The sequence below is a fragment of the Stegastes partitus genome, unplaced genomic scaffold (assembly GCF_000690725.1).
Source record: "Stegastes partitus isolate 25-593 unplaced genomic scaffold, Stegastes_partitus-1.0.2 Scaffold2700, whole genome shotgun sequence".
In the NCBI taxonomy this organism is placed as follows: Eukaryota; Metazoa; Chordata; class Actinopteri; family Pomacentridae; genus Stegastes; species Stegastes partitus.
In genome coordinates, this window is record NW_007580431.1 from 2,098 (window position 1) to 20,831 (window position 18,734).

The 18,734-nt window shown below is 40.2% G+C and overlaps 1 protein-coding gene across 1 annotated transcript in view; it reads left to right on the forward strand.

The window, feature by feature from the left end:
• LOC103375606 (AT-hook-containing transcription factor) overlaps positions 1-18,128 on the forward strand; it is a 20,218-nt gene extending 2,090 nt beyond the window's left edge. The window contains exons 2-23 of the mRNA XM_008305923.1: positions 941-1,673; positions 1,762-2,065; positions 4,818-4,892; positions 8,081-8,234; positions 8,495-8,595; positions 8,684-8,743; positions 8,827-8,945; positions 9,052-9,223; positions 10,031-10,218; positions 10,863-11,027; positions 11,392-11,611; positions 12,463-12,569; positions 12,737-12,969; positions 13,081-13,198; positions 13,667-13,792; positions 13,949-14,085; positions 14,850-14,975; positions 15,283-15,378; positions 15,500-15,598; positions 15,788-15,893; positions 17,044-17,588; positions 17,624-18,128. Of these exons, the coding sequence (XP_008304145.1) occupies positions 949-1,673; positions 1,762-2,065; positions 4,818-4,892; positions 8,081-8,234; positions 8,495-8,595; positions 8,684-8,743; positions 8,827-8,945; positions 9,052-9,223; positions 10,031-10,218; positions 10,863-11,027; positions 11,392-11,611; positions 12,463-12,569; positions 12,737-12,969; positions 13,081-13,198; positions 13,667-13,792; positions 13,949-14,085; positions 14,850-14,975; positions 15,283-15,378; positions 15,500-15,598; positions 15,788-15,893; positions 17,044-17,272 (3,660 nt within the window). The 5' untranslated portion in view covers positions 941-948 and the 3' untranslated portion in view covers positions 17,273-17,588; positions 17,624-18,128. The remainder of the gene's footprint in view (positions 1-940; positions 1,674-1,761; positions 2,066-4,817; positions 4,893-8,080; positions 8,235-8,494; positions 8,596-8,683; positions 8,744-8,826; positions 8,946-9,051; positions 9,224-10,030; positions 10,219-10,862; positions 11,028-11,391; positions 11,612-12,462; positions 12,570-12,736; positions 12,970-13,080; positions 13,199-13,666; positions 13,793-13,948; positions 14,086-14,849; positions 14,976-15,282; positions 15,379-15,499; positions 15,599-15,787; positions 15,894-17,043; positions 17,589-17,623) is intronic.
• Positions 18,129-18,734: the final 606 nt, after the last annotated feature.

Sequence of the window (18,734 nt, forward strand, 5' to 3'; positions counted from 1 at the left end):
GTGATCAGGTTGATCATTCAATATGTGTTAATACTTGTAAATGTATTTTAGGCCTGCTTCCTTGTTTTTTTAACAGGTTTATATTTTTACAAAAGTTGCAAGTAGTTACAGTCTGCGGTCCCAGGATCTACTGTGAGTGTCGGGGAAAGAAAGCTTTTAAATCCGCTGCTCCCTCTACCTGGAACGCTTTGCAAGAAGACCTGAAAATTCAAGAGCTGGTCTCTTTAAACACTTTTAAAGAGTTCTTAAATGACTTGGAGGCAGAAAGATCAGTCTGTAGATGTTTTGACAGATGATTATTTTTGCTAGTTACGTCTCGGATCTCTGCTGATAGGTTGATTTCTTATCTTCTAAATTTAACTTCACCATGTATTATCAGTATGATGTTTGTGTGAATGCTGTTGTGGCCTCTGTCTGTCAATTGTGGTGCTGCCTGTGTTGGCCAGGACACTCTTGAAAAAGAGATTTTTAATCTCAGTGAGTCTTTTCCTGGTTGAATAAAGGTTAAATTAAAGTAATTAAAATTCTGGCATAAAGTCAGCAAGTTCAGACGTCTCCAGATTAATATAGGGATGCGTATCTCTCAAAGAAACTCCTGAAACCGTAATCTTGTTTGCTTTTTTTGTAAATATCACTGTATATATTGATTTTCTCTCAATCATCTACAAAAAATGCAAGTGTGTTTGCTTTTTGTGTTTATTTATCAGCGCAAACTTTGGTTGCAACTTTGATTATAATGAGCGCAGACTTTTTCACTGTGACGACTATAAAATTGAGACTGAATAAGTTTGAGAATTTAGGAATGTAAAAGTTTTGTAAAAATGTCAAACATACATGAATTGTAGTTTGGAAGCAAAAACCTGCAAACTTGCTTCTCTGTGAGACAGTTCATGACGACATGAAATCATTGTCCACCAACATATTTACTTGTCTTTGGCAGGTTATGACATGATAGGCAGCTTAAAAGCCCGGATAGAGGATAAGAAGAGGGATGAACACCTGGACATGACAGAGGAGAAGAAAGTGGGGAAGAAGTGTGACAGAAAAACAAAGAAACATAAACACAAGAGCACATCAGGAGAGCTCGGAGCTACAAATGGTTTGTCTGAAGGCTATGCTAGCAGAAGAGCGAATGAGGAGATCAGTTCAACATCCTATAGTGTACAACCTGATGGACTCTCTAACCAGCACTGCCCAGTTTCCCATCCTGCCTCAGCTGTAACAGCACCCAGTTTGCTCCACCTTCTGCATTTCACCCCTGAGGAATTAGCTGCTTCCCCAGGAATCGAAGCGGAAACCTTTCCAGAAATGGACTTCACAGAAAGTCTTCCAGAATCACACTGCAGCCACAAGTCGAGTCCTCGCCGTGCTGAGATAAAACTCGGTGCTTCTCCCCAGCCGACGCCAAGGCTTTCTAAAGAAGTCCCGTCAGATCATTACAGGAGAGGAAGTAAAAGCCCTGGAGAGGGTTCAGGAAAGTCACATCACAAGCAGCCCGTTCCCTCACCAAGGAAGCCCATGAATCGCTCTCCTGATGCTACATATTCAAGGACTCGTTCTGTCAGTGGAGTCGGGGCAGACTCCTTTAAATGTAAACAGAAGAATAAAGGTGGCGACAGAAAGCTGAAGACACCCAGAGGCAGGAGTCACGCTGCTGCAGTGGATGAATCCAGGTGAGTCGTATTCTGTTCACCACTTAATTCTATCACTGGCTTTCACATACAGCCTCTACTTTAATACATCTTGATTTTCCACTTCCAGAAAAGCATCTCTGAGTTACCACACGCCAGACTTCTCCAAAGTAGAACCCAAAGTCCACTTCCCCAAAGGTTCCTACAAACCCCCCAAGAGCAGACACTCTGTTACTAGAGATTCCCTGTCGCCTGAGCCCCCGTTGGTGTTTAAATCGCCGGCTGACATTGTGAAGGAAGTCCTCCTGTACACCGATGGATCTCCTGCCTCGTCAGACTGCGACGGATCACCAACCGCCGGCGCCACGAACTCTACCGTGCCTCTGGATTTCAGGTCCAAGAGAAATGCCACCACGCTGCTCGAACAGCTTCAGGTAGGAGTGGAGACTGAAAGGTGTTCCAGTCTGGAGGAGATCTTTAAAAACATTACCTGAAAAAAAAAAAAAAGAATAGAAATACTTGATGAATCCCCAAGAGGAAATGTGGTTGTTACAGCACAAAGAGTTACCACCACCATAAATACCGATAAATAAGCAAAAATGAACAATAAGAAAATATAAAATGCAAAATGTACAATAAGTGTAATATGTCAAGTAGAAAAGTCCTGTGTGAAGTGTAAAAAAAAAAAAAGTAGTGTGGGTGCAGAGTGTTTCAGAACTGGCCAGGATAGTAGGATGGCATCTGAAGAAACACAGGAGTGGTTCAGCCTTAATTGGTTTTAATTTTAAAAGTTAGAAAGTCTCACAGGAAAATTTAAAAAAAAGAATAATGCAAGAACAATAGTGACACAAGATCCTAGACTTTGATGTTGCGGTGCAGAAATTTGAACAATAAAGTTGTTGGGGTTGGAAATTTTTGGCTGTACCAAAATGTGTTTTATTTTTCTTTTGCTTGCAGACTGCTGAAGCTTATAGGGAATCCAAATGTTTTGGATTGTTGGGTGTTTCTGCCTTTGTTAAGCGCTATGAGATGACTTGTTGTTGTAAATATGCGCTATACAAATAAAATTGAATTTAATTAAATTTGAGCCATTTGCGCCCCTAAATATGTGATAGCACAGGGCCCAGAGTTCAATCATGAGTTAGAAGACTTGCAAAATGAAAAAAATACATTTTATAACAAATAAATAACAAATAATAATAATAAAATATTCCCTCCTACTTGTCCAGAGACAGCTCAGCGTATAGGAGCAACCAACCAAAGAAATGCAGTGAGAAAAGCTTTATATCACATTATGTTAAGGGACTACATGTTAGTTTTATTGTCTTAACTAGCTATGATGCCCAGGAAAAGCTATAGAGGATGTCCTAAAGTGTCTTGATGTGAATTTTCCAAATAAAAGTCTCATACCTTCATTTCATTTTTTGCAGGGACAGAGCAAAATTACAAGTGTTTGTCCCTGAGCAGGAACACAATAAAACATCTACATAGCAATAAACAGGGACAAAACAACACAAAACCTAACATGTCCATCAGTGAGATAATAAATAGAATCAATTGGTGGTTCAGGTCAAACTGCAAAGCCTCCTGAGTGTCTAAATGTTTGTGGCGATGTGATTCAACTCCCCCCACTGCTTTTATTCTTTCATTTTCAGTGTCAAATTAGGCCTCACATCTAAAACAAAGTGCCACCCGCAGCTTGCAACCACTTCTCCTCCACCATCGTTCATTCCCAGAGGCAGCAATTACAGCAGCTGTTCCACTTTATATTCTCCTTGTTTCTGTGGCAGCGCTCGGGTCAAATAACAAGACACAATGTACCGAGCAGGCAGGTACGCAGGCTGCACACGAGTGGAGCTCAGTTTTTATATTAAGTGCGTTGAAGAGCTTTAAATGAGTTTACGGCTCCACGAAGAAGGAAGAGGATTAAATTAAATGTAGAAGTGGAAATCAACCATAAACAGTAATTGCAGTAACTGGATTCCAGTGAGTCTCCTTTCTGTTGAAGTCTTGGAAGGTGGAGAGATGTTCTTGTTTTAAGGTGATCAGTATTATCCTGCCCTGGTGTGTTCTGGCCCATGTTGATCAGTATACTACAAAGACTTAGACTAATGTTGATATCTAAAATAGATTACTATGGCTATAATAACACTGAATGATTTGTAATATTGGAGGAAAAATACCTGCAGAAACAACCATGACAGTACATGTAGCATCTCAGGTTTATTTGTAAAAGAAAATGGCATTACATATTAAAATGTGAGGCTGTTTGAACGACAATATCTCAGGAACTATTGAAGATAAAATCCTGACTGTTATTTCTCATTATGTCATTGATTCAGAATCTGCAATATTAGACCAGCAGATCAAACAATCTGTAATTGATGAATGAAAAAAAATTGAAGATTTCATGAAAGTCTCATCTTTGAGCCCATGTTAACAAACACATTAATAATACAGAAGTGAGCTAATAATACAAAACATATAGAATACTTTTTATTATGAAATACTTGGTCAAAAAATAAGAAAATAGATATTTTTGTTGAACTTTCTTAAATGATTAAGCAGGTTTGATCAACTATAGCATAAAAACAAAGGTCCTGGTAGATAGCTTTAGTTCTGGAGTTTCATTGTGGCTCTAAAATTATAAATAAACCCACTTAGTTCTTTAATTTTCCAAATATCTTTATAAATAGCTATATTCAGTGCTATAACATTTTGAGTGGTGGAGCAGAAATCCTTCTAAAAATCCATGTTTAGATTCTGATCTATCTTTTCTTTACTTGTGGTTGTTTATCAGAGATTTCGATTGGAAGTGGCCAATGCATTTAGACAGTAGAAGTAACATATTAATCACTTTCCAGGAATGGATACGCCTGGATATTGGGAGTGTCATCTTTAAAATGTGCTTTGTACTGCAGAACACTGTTGTCTGAAATATTACTGTATGCTGAAGGCGACCTGAAGGAGCCAAATCCATAAAAACAAATCAAAAAGTACACAGAAGTTTGCTCACTTTAGAGGTTCTCTGTTCGTTATCGACAGCCACACAATATGAATTATACCGAGCAGTACCTACATCCTGCTCCGTTCATTCAGTCCCTTCCCTTTGTTGCGTTCCTCATTTTCTTTTTCATTCATCTTTTTTTTTATGTCCTCTTACATTCTTATTTCCTCTCGCTGCAGGAAGCCTACAACAGTCTGCTGACTAAGTACGCCGAGGCGGAGAACACCATTGATCGTCTGCGTCTGGAAGCCAAGGTAGTTAATCCAGAGATCCAGCTGTAATTTATCACCTTTTAATGGTGTGCACCGGTGCGGGGTTTTAAAAAACAGCACATATCGCTGCCACGCAGATTTATTGCCGAGCTCACTTTTAAGTCACTATAACAGATCCAAGTTAATAGAAAGCTTCAAAATGATGGACAGTTTATTGTCTTCAAATGTGGGCATTCTTATTGAGTTATTGAATTAGTTTTCAGACAGAGACGGTTCATGTGTAAATACCTGAAATGCTGAGTCACCTCAGCAATGATGCAGCTTTCATTACGTAATGGAACAGCTGTGGAAGCAGTATGACTTTCATAATAGAGGTTAAAGTTAAGAGTCACGTGAGCCAAACATGTCAGAGATGCCAGTCTGATCTATTCACTGTTTGTTTAAACAATTTTCATGCATTCATTCATTTTGTCTCGTGTGTTTTTATGAGAGACAGACTTTGTGAAAGCAGAGACGACATCAAACAGCTAAAAGATGTTGTGTGAGAAAAATATAAAGTATGTAAAGTAACACATAACCTACTCAAGACCAGAGGCCTGTGCTACGAAGCAGGGTTTAAGGTAGCTTCAAGTTTAACTTCCGGTTTTCAGGAACGTTAAAACACCACCTACTTACCATCAGTTTTCTTGGAAAATAGCATCTGCTTTCCTGGAAGGTCCTGTGGAGCTCAGTGTGCAGCTAGTCAGAGAGGAAGATAAGAGTTTATAGAGCTGCAGGTGATTTCAAGCTCTTTCATGTGCCTTTGTGATATCATCCTAAAAAAAAAAAATGATTAAAACACCAAAGCTTTGAACTTCTGGACTTTATTAGATTTGCAATAGATCTTAGAATAAAACGTATTAGTTTGAAAGATGCTTTTATGTGTTTTCGATCCCAAAACCGTTTAACATCAACAAGCAGCTGAAAGAATAAGACTGAAAGTGTGTTAAGAATGAAAACTAGTGAATGTGAGATTTCTAAATTCATTCTGCACATTGCCATGAAAATAGTTTTATTACTTGATCATGTATCTGGTAAATAATTTGTCTTTTTTTTTTTGAGTGGCATCAAAGGACTACACCTGTACTCTTGTTATGCAATCTTGTGCAGGATTATAATTAAATTGTAAGCATATATAAGCAATGTCTACACAAAATGGAAGTGATAATAATAAGTACACGCTCACACAGTCTGCAGTTTATTGCAGTATTATGTAATTAAAATCATATTACAGTGTACTCCTCATTTGTGTCCTGGCCATGTTTGTGGTTGTCATCTGGTTCCAGCTTCTCCTCTTCTATGTCTACAAGGATATAACAACATTCAGAAAACCCTTGTTGACTTACAGAGTTAATAAAAAGCTTCCTGACAGCCCTTATCCCTGCTGTGGCTGTCAAGTTTAGTCAAGCCATATAACCAAATGACATCCAGGATTTGTTGAACTTGGTTCATAGTAAAGAGCTCAGATTCAAATTCAAGCTCCTCCTAAATAAACCACAACAAATGTCCAGATATTCTGTACCTGCTGTGTGATACAGTTCCTTCATAAAGTACAAGAGAAAGAGGCAGAGATCTAGTATAGATAAGTTTTAAAGGGTAAGAATTTACATTGTGCCATATAACAAGCTAAGCTGTTCGACAGAAGTATAAAATAAGAATATAAAATAAATGTAGAAATGGAAGAGGCCTTCATCACATCACCTGAAAGTTTACTGAGCAGCACTTTTGTAGCTCAGTGTGACGACAGCCTCCTAGTTATGCTTAATTTTAAGCTTTAACACAACTAAAGACAGGTGAGTTTCATAAGTATTCATCCCACATACACCTGTCATGAACATTCATTTTCCAGCCCAGGACTTCACTGATTAATGAGATCAAATGAGCAGCATTAGAGTAATTAAACGGTCAAAAAGGTGAGTGCAGGGTCTGAGGAAAACACAGTTTTTAAGGTATGTTTATAGAATATAGTCACAGATTTGGCCTTTAGTATTTCTCAGTGTTTGTGTTTTTACTTCTACACTTTATTTATTTCCACAGGACAGAATTATAGAGAACGAGCATCGCAGGTCCAGACAGCGTCAGCACATCACAGACAGAGCAGTACGTCAGGATGATTAGGAGTCTGAGACTTACACGGAGGGGAGACAGCAGGAGCGTTCGAGTGCTGTGAAGTAGCTCCTTTAAAGAATTGTTGGCCCATTTCTGCTGGAGCAGCGCCGCTCCACAATCAGCGCCAATTAAAATCAGCTTACCGAGCTCCCCACCTCTCCTCCATCTCCTTCAGCACAAACACTGAACCGCCATCTGTCTCCCTCTGCACAGTTACAGCAGCAGGACAGGCTTTAACACTGGAAATATACCGTCAGATCCAATAGAGGGAGGTTTTGCTGATGTTTTTAATGAATGAATCCTGAAAAAAAAGCGGTTGCACTATCTGAGATGAGTTTTAAAACAAAAGTCCACCATCTTTGATTCAAGAAATACTAAAATATCCTTAATAATGATAAAAAATAATGATATTTGATGCAAAATTGCAAATTTAACCTTTCTTCTCTCTAGTCAGATATATATTCTCGTATATTTCATCTCCACTCCTTCAGTTTTTCAGCTTATTTTATGTTTTTTGCGGCTCAATTTGCATCCAGTTGATAAAAGATGTGATGATTCCGATCTGAAATGAGGTTATTAGGTTGGCTTATATATCTCTCTGATGCATTTTCTTCTTTCTTAACTGTGTAATGAAGTGGCTCTCTGGGTGAAATACAGCTCGCGACCTTTTCTGTGTGTTTTTTCTCGTACCAATGTGTCTGCTGAGGTCAGTTTAAGGTCGTCGTGATTCATTGCTGAAGGCTTATCGGGGAGGAGCGTTTATTCATTCTCATTCATTCTGCGTTTGTGTTAAATGAAAGGGTGGTGCAGCGTGTGTTTAACCCCTTTGTGTCATCGTCCAGTTTAAATTCAGCGTTAACAGGCAGAAAACTTGCCATTTTAGGACACTAGATGGGGATGTTGTTCAACCAGACGGAGCGATACATCTGACTAAAATAGTCTTTAAAGTCGTTGAAGTCACCATTTTGATGGAAAATATGTCAAGATGTCACCAAAATTGAAGTTCAGCTGTAGACAGATGGGGTGATAACTGCTGATAACATATAGATCACGTGTGTTCCTACTTTTCATGCGTCCACCAGGTGAACCTGTACTCAGATCCTCCAAAGCCGGGTCACTCTGTGCAGGCAGGACTGAACCACGACGCCTCAAAGCTCATAAAACTGGATTTTCCTCAGGCTCAGAGAGCAGAGATCAGCTCATCTCTTCATCCAAATGGACACAACTCTCATCAGGGTATGTTTGTTCCATTTAATATTTCATTATAGATCAAACATTTAGCTTTACCTAACAATGTGACGTCCTCAGAAACTCAAAAAGAAATCAGAAAACGACCAATATGCAATGTAAGGCACGATACTTAGACACTAAACAGAAAGTGCTGAGTCACACGTATACCAGCTACCAGTTAAATAGCTTCTAGAGCTTCAGCTGCTGCTTACGTTGCATCAATGTGTTATAAATCTTTCTTCATGTAACTTGTGTCTTTTAAACAGGAAGTTCAGCTGCCTGTCGGTCTCCCAGAAGTCCGGTTCCTCAGCTGGGACAGCAGCTCGCCAGTATTCTCTTCATTCAGACTGACAAGTTCCTCCAGCAGGTAACCAGTCTTGTAAAACTCATCAGATTCCTTCAGATGATTGATGATGGAGGTTCAGGACAGTAATCAGATTGTTTCTTTACTTCAGCTACAGACTTTCGAGCATCTCCTGAAGAGCGAGAAACTCAAACCGTTTGAGCAAATTGAGGTGAGAAGAAGTAACGTACAGTTTAAAGACGACTCCTTATGATCACTTCCTGTCCAGTGTAATGAACTGATGCTTTTCTTCAGGGTCTTGCTCAACTCTCCGAGGGGCTCGACTCTTTAGAAAGAGGCTACCTGTTGGCAAGGGATGAGCACAAAGTCCTGCAGCAGCGAGGCGTAGAAATCAGCCCCTTTGACCCTGAACGGTAAGCGTCACGTCCAGAATACAGTCATAGCTGTAGATTTAACGTGTTGTATTCATGTGGAGTGCTGGTTTAGTTGTTTTACTCGGTTGGTGGGTTCATGTTTCAGGGAGCTGGAGGGGCTGATCTTTCAGTGTGGGCTGAGAATGGATGAACTGAAGGAGCAGGTGGAGCAGATGCGACGGCAGCAGCCGACCTGCGAGGCTCCAGCGACTCCACCTCCTCGACCCACCGCCTCATCTACGTGTTCTACAGCAGGAGAAATCCTGGTTCATCCACAGGTAGCAGCACCAGCAGTTATTCTGCAGTTTAATGCTCTGTTCTGCTGAACATCTCTTTATATTCACTGTAACGCTGTAAGTGAACAGCTTCAGTGTCTTCTTTTAAATCACTTCTTAAAATTGTATTTATAGACTTGCTTTCTGTTTTTATTTTTTAATATTATTTTTATCGTTTAATTGATTTTTTAAAAACTTTATTTTGTTGTTTCAACCGTTATTGATTTACTTATTTTACGAATTTACTATTACTACTATTATTATAATTTTCAGCCTTGTGTTTACGGTTTTATCCTCTGTTTTCTTTTGTTCCACTATTTTTTCCCCCTTTTTTGGATGCAGCATTTTATTATTTTGTCCGGTGTTGTTGTACTAATTTATTTTGAAAATCTTTTACCATGTTTGGACTGAGCAGCCTTCTGTTGTTCAATGTTCTTCCTGAGTTTCCTTCTGTTCTTTTATACCCTCTCTGTAAAACACTTTGTAAACTCTGTTTGTAAAAGCTGCCATATAAAGTAATAATAATAATAATAATAATAATATGTTATATATAACTGGATATATGATGATAATGATAATAATAATAAACGCATTTTTCTTATTCTAGAAACTTCTACAGTTACGGTGCTACTGATTGTAGTAATTCTGAAGAAAACAGAAATATAAGAGAAGGTCTATATATGTAGATGTTATATGCCACAACATACTGTCTATTATTTGAATAATTTGACCATTTTTGGTCCATGAAGATACACTCCAGCTATAAAAAGACCAAGTGTTGTATAATTATTTGACTTCCTGTCCTCCCAGAGCCCACCTGAGCCTTCGCCGGTTGATCCTAGTGACGCAGCACGAGTGGAGGTGAGCTCAGCCAGCAATGAGAGCGACGAAGACGAGGCAGAGCTGGACGATGAAGAAACTCTGGACTCTCTCTACCTCAAACCTCCAAATGGAAAACTCAGATGTGTTGAACAAGACTTCCCCGTGACGGTTGATCAGTGAGTGGTGATGTTTATGTTTTAAAGCATTTATTATTTTTAAATCTCACACGCCACAAAAAAATAATAATGCATCAGACACAAAAATCCACCAATCAAATGGAAAATAAATAATTTTTTGTGTTTTTTTTTTTTCCTTAAACAATAGTGACCTTTTTAAAATACCTTTAAAAGGTTAAAATCGGGAACAAAATGAATTCATATTTGGTAATTATGATCAGGAGTGATGTTAGTTAAAAAAATCTAACTCAAAGTGGACGATAAGATTAATATATATTTTATAGGTTTTTTTGACAAAGACCCAAAGAGCTCATACGTGAGGGTTTTTTTTGTTTCTATCTGATCCTGCATGAAAACAAACATACTTTGGAATCAGTGTTGTTGCTAATCATTGACCTATTCCAGACTGTGATCATTTTAAAAATTCTACTTACTATAATGCAAAATCTGTCATTTCACATCATGTTTTCTTAAAACATAAAAACATAAAAGTGACATCAAGCAAACAAACTTTCATTTAAAGGATTAAAATCATGAACATTAAGGATTGTTTGCAAGTTATGGGCAGAACTGAATTGAACCGTAGATGATATCTGAGGATTTTTCATTATGGAACACTAAACGTTTCTCCTCTTTCTGTTCAGCTACCAAAGCTTCAAGGAGCTTCCCAAACGTCTAGATCACAACCTGAGAGAAAGAGTTCCCCCATCAGCTGCTTTAAAAACTGACATGCAGCCTGAGGACAAGAGGGACGAGAGACTCGGTCAAGAAACCGAAAACAGCGACATCTGGAAGACTCTCCCACTGAGGTGAGTCTTAACGAGTTTCATCAGCAGCACAGGAATGTTTGTTTGTTCACTCAGCTGCTCTGAGATGTTGCTGTGTTTCAGAATGTGTTCTTTCCTCTACAAATATAGTTGTTTTTATATAATCGCTTCTCTACTAGACACTGATTTTCCTGTATGTATGTAATTTAGTTTCTAAGCAATATCTGGAAAAAGAATTTTGTTCAGGATTAATAAAATTTTTTGTTTTGGATGGTAACGTAATACTGATGTTTAAGGTGCCTTTTTTTGATAAGACAGAAATGAGAAATGTGCAAACAGTTGGCATGTTTGTTGAGAAGCTAGTTTTACTGGATTAATAGACTCAATTTTGCTTCTCTGTTGACAGTAAATCCAATTCAGACCATCCAGACTCTCCTGCTGGAACCAGCAAACAGTGGAGCAGCAGGTCCAGTCCTCTTTCATGCAGGGCCTCCAGCCAGTCCAGTAGAAGGAGGCTGGAGCTGAAGAAGTCCCACAGCAGCAGCCTGAGCAGCCTGGGAGATGTTCCTGCAGCAGAGAGGAGGAGCTCTAAGGGTCTGACTGGGAACAGGAGGGCACTTTCTCAGGTCAGTCATGTTGTAAACTAACAGAGTCAGTCATTGATCCTGTATTGGTTCCATTCAAAACCGCGGCAGTTATGTCATTCTGAGTTTGATAAAAATATAAAATATATCACCTTACAACAAATTATTCCTAAAAAGATAGTAACAGTAGCAGTGGTTATAAGGTAGTGGCTTTCATTATGACTTTGGCCGTATTGTGGTAATGAAAGAGACACCATTGGAGGAAAATCTGATTTGTAGACATTCACGTTAAAAAAAACAATGATTTCTGTGTTTGTGAGTGAATCACATAGACCATATAGAAATGATGCTCGTAGCCTGCAGGTCTGAAAAGTGAAGCTGATGTGGAAGTGAAACCTGCATTCTTACCAGCAGCCAGCAGGGGGCGATGCCTCCAGTTGCTAAAATAAATCCAGTTGCATCGAAGTCTATGAGAAAAGTAACCTCAGCAAAAGTTTTCCTAAAGAGTTTATAGTCTCAATCACTGGAATAGAAAAGACCATAATAAGTGTATGTTTTAGGGCGGGACGGACTTTTGATTGGCCTCAAAACTGTCGTCCACAAACCAATGTGTGACGTAACAGTGACTCCATCCTTCTTTCATGTGTAGTCTGTGTTGAAGTGATAGCACAGAGCTCAAACCACATAAGCAGTGCACACCTGCATACTGTCATGATTTGATTCCAAAAAAAAGTATTCTTTCAACCTCTCTGGGTTTTTTAGAGAAGTTACAATGCACCAGTGAACTAAAAACATCTCCGAAGTAATTAATAAGGATATGGGATGTATTGATTCCACCAAGACAGCTGCATTATATTATATAAATGTAGTGTCCTGTGCTTTGTGTTGTTCAGGATGGGATCATCTCTCCGGAGACTGACAGCGGGTTTGTTGGTTCAGACAGCAGCCGACTGACTCCTGCAGCAGCTGCCAGTCCTCTCCAGCAGAGGGCCTCAGAGAGGTGAGGAGAAAACACCACTTTATTTACTGCACCATAAATTTCCCCTCATGTGCCATCCCCCACCATGTAACACTCACTGCACAGTGACGTTTTCTCTTTCTGAGTGTTTCTTTTAAAGTCTATTTTCTCACTGGTCGTCTGTTTTTGTGTGTTTCAATCTTCTGCAGCGGCGCTTCGGTGCCTCAGGATGGGAACTCTGGAAGGCCTCAGACAGGCCCGGGCTCCACCACACCTCCATCTACATCACATCGTCGAACAGCCGCAGAGCCCAGAGTCGACTCCCAGGACCAACAAGGAACCGGACCGGGACAGAGGAGACGCACCTTCTCCTGCTCTCCACAGAACTGGATCAGTCAGAGGGAACGAATGCCGGTGGACAGTGTGCTGGAGAGTGACGGCAGTGAGTCTCCAGTTTGCATCCAGTGACACTAAAACCTGATGTTCTCTGTTATTCACGAGTGTTTCCTTTTATTTATTTGTTCAACCTGCCGTCCTCGTCTCGTCTCTGCAGCTCACACTGGCTCTGAAGACACCGACGGCTACTACAGATCCATCGACTCCCTCCACAGCTCCAGCTCCTCCCCGGCTGCTCGGTATCACCATGGCAATTCTCAGGCGGCAAATTGCGAGTGAGTAGTGAGTGAGTGCGGCAGCTGCTGCCATGGCGACACTGTGCAAACAAGGCCACGTTTACGTCTCCCTGCAGAGACTCCTGGATGGGACTTGAAGTGAACGAGTTGCATTATCACAGAGTGCAGGATGTTCCAGAAAATATCGTGTCCCTGCTGCTATGAATCACACACACAATGATTATTCCAATAGTTCCTGGAAGTGCTTGTTTATTGTTTCCATTATCATATTTTTATTACAGAATCTGCCACTATTGAATGAAGTTACACATTAGGAGGTACTCTGCTGTGGTCTGCATGGTGTTGTGTTGCATGGTTCCCTTCACAGAGTGTGTTATTACATTACAAACTCACCTCTCCTGGACTTCACGAGTGTTTGACTTTGCAACTCGGTGTGACGAGGAATAACTCTGATCTCTAACTGGGAGCTTTCTTCTGATTTTAAACGTACGCTTTTCTGTCTTTTAGTGATGCAATCCAGACTCTGGAGGCTGAAATTACCAAACTAAAAGAGAGACTGGAAAGCTGTCTGAGGAATAAGAAACCTCTGAGCTCTGTGAAAGCAGCTCCAGAGAGCCCTGCACCTCAAGCCAGGTTGGTTTTTATCCCTGCAAAGTGCAACCAGACAGTTCAATCTATGTGAAGCAACAAGAAAAAGCTTAACATTAACTGAGCTGTATACACACATACTTGACTAGTTATCTCCCTTTTTAATGTAATTTTAATCAGATTTTTTTTGTCACTGCTCAGGTCTGTGGAGCAACAGAGGGAAGCCAGTGGTGGAAGAAGAGAAACACAAACGGTTGATGAGGTAGAAGATGAATCTGTGCTGAGACGAACGACCAGATCAACTTCTGCACAAAGACTAGAGCCACAACACGACATCTGTAAGTTCAGCTTAACCTGACAGTAGACTATAATCCAGGCTTTACTTCTTGCACCTACAGTAGATAAAGGTGCAGAAAAAATGGTTTCTAACATACAAACATGAGTCTTAAGACGTTTCATACAAGGGGATGTAAAACCAGAGCATCTCCGATAGTGAAGCTGTGTATAAACCTTAGACACAGTAGAAGCTATCGGAATTTTCGGACTATTGAGCGCACCTGAATATAAGCCGCACCCACTAACTTTAAAAAGGAAAACTAATTTGTACATATAAAGGCCGCACTTGTCTGTAAGCCGCAGGTGTCCACGTTGTAACATGAGATATTTATACAGAAAGGTTTTTTTAACTTTAAAATAAATACATACCAGTAACATACACAAACACATACCGTAAATGCTTTTTTTTCCCGAACAGTGCCTGTAACACGGCTGGTTATAAAAATAAAAATACAGTAGCCTACCAGGAGAAGTCACTGATCACTATCTTCATCTTCCTCCTGCGCACTAAAACCACTAAAGTCGTCTTCTTCAGTGTCGGAATCGAACAGCCTCAGAATCACTTCATCACACACTTCCTCAGTCTCTCTTTCGTTGTCACTTTTATCTCGAGTCAGATTCGGAAAAATCATAAAAATCCATAAATTAGCCGCATCATTGTTTAAGCCGCAGTGTTCAAAGCGTGTGAAAAAAGTAGCGGCTTATAGTGTCAAACTGATGCTTTGATCCTATGAAAACTTAACACATCCAACCTTTTTGTTTTCAGTGAGAAGGTCAGAGCTGGACTCCTCCCCTCCTCAGCCTCAGGTGTCCAGATGTACGCAAACATCTGCAGCAGCAGACGACCGCCATCGACGCACAACATCAGTCCACAGCAGGAGAACACAAACCCGTAAGAACATCTGTCAGTCCACTGGAGACGTTTAGTGTCCTACTGACGGAACAGAAGCCCTAAATGAATTCAAAGCACAGATAAAACACTGCAGATTTCTTTTTGCAAATGGTTTCTGGTCCACTTTACAGATAAACTGACTGCAGGAACCAGCCCTCTGACTTGGGTTGCCTCTATAATGACATATATTCACACTAGTTTCCCTGCCTCTAATAGAAGAACCAGTTAGAAATACATGATGTTAAATAAACTAAGATGTCTTTCAGAGTGTTTTGTCCTCTGAACGTTCAGTGTGTTTGTGTTGCAGGGCAGCATCCTGTCGCAGCAGACGAACCTGACAGCAGGAGAAGTCGAGCTGCTGTTTGTCCTCAGTGTTTGTCGGGTCGCAGAGGACGAACTGAACGTAAGAAAACTGCTACCGAGCGCACATTTGTGGTGGAATCTAGCTAACTGTTAGATTTATGTAAAACCAGCGCTGCAGCCGTCCTGCTCGTGTTGTTGATCAGCCTCCTCTGTGTTCTCAGGTCCAGCTGGTGGCATCAGAGAGTCGACTCCTTCGTCCTCTCGCTGTCATCACTGTCCTCTCTGTGGACGCCTCGAGCCCAACAGATGCTCAGAACCAGGTTAGAGTTCTCTGTTGTTTCTGTAAACTGCAGCGTTTGCTCTTTGTTTGGTGACAACAACAAAAAAAAATAAGTTTGTTGTCGAGTGTCAGCAGCACACTTTTCTGTACATCCACCGCTGCTCAAACGATGTGAGTCTGCAGTGAATGAAGCAAGTTTAATTAATGGATTCTGCTCTGTGATTCACAGACCGCCGCAGACACTCGGAGTCTCCCGACAGAACGACGAGCAGAAGATACTTCACAGCTTCACCGGCGCTGCTGGAGTACCGGCCGGTCTGCCCACCACAAGTCCTGTAAGCAACCCGCTCTCAAATCATGAAGATCATTCACAGGTTTCTGTCCAACATGAACATTAAAGTAACGGTTTGCAAACATAAACTCATTTCAGACGTCACAGATGAGTGTGAAACGTTTGGAATTACTTGATTTTCAGGTCATAAAACATAATTTGATCTTCGTCTAAGTCACAAGTGCAGACAAAGCCAGTGTGCTAAAGCTCTGAACAAGCAGTTATCATCGTTTATGTCTTTATTGTCACTCATCAAACGTTCCTGGTGGAAACAGTAAACGAACCTGTCTGAGGCTTCTCTGGAAGAAACTTCTCATAGCTGCAGATCAGCTCCAAACTGCAGCGCTTCTTAGTTTTAATTCTGTCGGAGATGTTGAGGGTCCCTGTCTGACTTAATCCAACTCTTTTTAAGCCGATGGAGAGTCACCACAAAGTTACATCATTTAACTGTGGACTGAGAAATATTTAAGATTACTTCATAACCCATGACTTTATGTAAATCAACCACTCTTGATGGTAAGATCTCTTTGTTCAATCCGTTTTTCTGTATGTGCTAAACATGTAGAGACACTGATGATACAGTTCACTGTCGCTTTAACTTATGGTTTTTATAATACTTTAGTTGTTTTAATGTCAGAGGAGCTCCAACCTCCACCTTTATTTATTTGCAAACTACACTGTGAAGGTGAAAAACATTACAGATTCGTGTCCTATTAATTCAAATCAGTTGTTTATAATTGTAACTTGAACGGAGATCTGACAATATTTCAACATATTCACACACTTTGCAGATATTTCATAGGATTTACTCACCTTTATGTGTCACTGTGTGTTTTCTACTCTGTCACGACTACGTCATTTTTCACGACACACTATACGATGACGTTTTGGCAACATTTTGACGACAAACTATGCAATGACATTTTGGCGACATTTTTGATGACACACTATACGATGACATTTTGCAACATCTTGACAACTTCCTACACTGTAGAGCTGCACACGACAAACATACTGGAAAAGTGTCTAAACTCAGTAAACTCAAAGACGTCCACACGTACTAATGCTGTAGATGGAGATTAAATCATTACCGTTCGTGAAAGAACTTAACAATAAACAACGCTAGAACTAATCATTTTTTACCGTCTCCTCAGGTTGATCCCGTCGCCCCTCTATGTGTCTCCGAACACCAGCACTGGATCAGCGGTTGGAGGCAGGAGAAGACGCTCGCTGTCGGCCGACAGACAGCTCTCGGTGGACGGTTCCCTGAACAGAGCCATCAGAGCAGCTCGAACCATGAAGCACACCTCCAGAAACATGGCTCGATCTCTGGCCTCCGGGCTGCAGTACCAGGAGCTGCTCACTCAGTCCTGCAGCTACTAGACTCAACTCGACTTCACAGGCAGCTCAGACTGAAATCACCAGTTCAGCTGCAGGATGAGGCTGTTAGCAGGAGCCAACAGAACTGAAGGAAGGACCAAAGTGAATAAAAGGCTAAAAAACTTCTCTTCGTACATTTTTTTTTTGGTTCCTCTATTTTGGGAAGGACTGTTGTTTACGGATTTTTTAAAAATGTTTTTAAAGGTAAATTTTTATTGTGTATCTCAGGTAGTCAAACTTGAATCGGCTGCATAATATTCTTCTAAAACGATGTTTAGGTGTGCATTAACACAACGACTCAAACAACACAATACTGTAGATCATGCTGGGTTTTAAACCCACAAGATGCTGTAGACAAACGTTTTCATGTCCATCAGCAGACGTGACGTTCAGCTGACCTGATGTTGTCATTGCTTAGCGCTCTATTTCGAGCTATTTATTAATAATGTGACTTATTTTCTATTTGTAGAAAATAACTTCAGTGTTACTTTAGTTGCTGTAGAAACGTTGATGTTGTCACGGTGAGATTTTATGCTGTAAATGAAACGCACTCGTTCTTGCAACTGTTGTGATGAACTCGGCTTTGGATGCTTGAACCTTGAGATGCTGGATATCCTCAAACTTACTATGTTGTTCATGTCATTTTATATTTGTAAATTGTGAAGTTTTTTACATTTTGTACAGTATTTCATAAGCTTGCAGGTGTGCTTTATCCAAGTAGGACTCTGTTGTTACTGTTTACCTTCATATGGCTGAAATGTTCACACATCAGGACTGCAGAGATGAAGACTTTTAGCATCCAGTGTGATTAAAAACATACGACCGGCAACACAGAGGAATAAAACTATTTAAAATACTGCATTATCTTTCATTGTCATCTAGAACGTTCTCATACTTTACTGTTAGCTTTTTAAAGACATACAGTTAAAACCAGAAGTTTACATCCACTGTATAAACAGACTTAAAACCTTTTTTTTTTTCTCACTATGTGACATTAAATCAGACTAAACTTTTCCTGTAATGGGCCAGTTAGGATCACCAACATTAAAAGTGACACATTGTGGATGGATTATTTAATCACTGTTGACGTGGATATTTTTGTTTTGGTTTTTGCGCTGCATGGAGCCAATGAGGCCCATTATTCATGTGACATATGATCGAGGGGTGTCATCCAGCCTGAGATGACACACATGAGAGATGTATGATATATGAGATATATATCTGAAAGATCCAAAAGACTTGAATACTTTTGTTTCTTGCTTCTCCCATTTTATCACCTGAGCTCAGTCTCTGCTGATGTATCATCCTCACAGAGCCCTTCGCCCTCAGACTGCAGGTCTACTTGTGGTTCCCAGAGTTTCCAGAAGTAGAATGGGAGGCAGAGCTTTCAGTTATCAGCTCCTCTCTTATGGAATCAGCTCCCAGTTTGGGTTCAGGAGGCAGACATCCTCTCTACTTTTAAGGT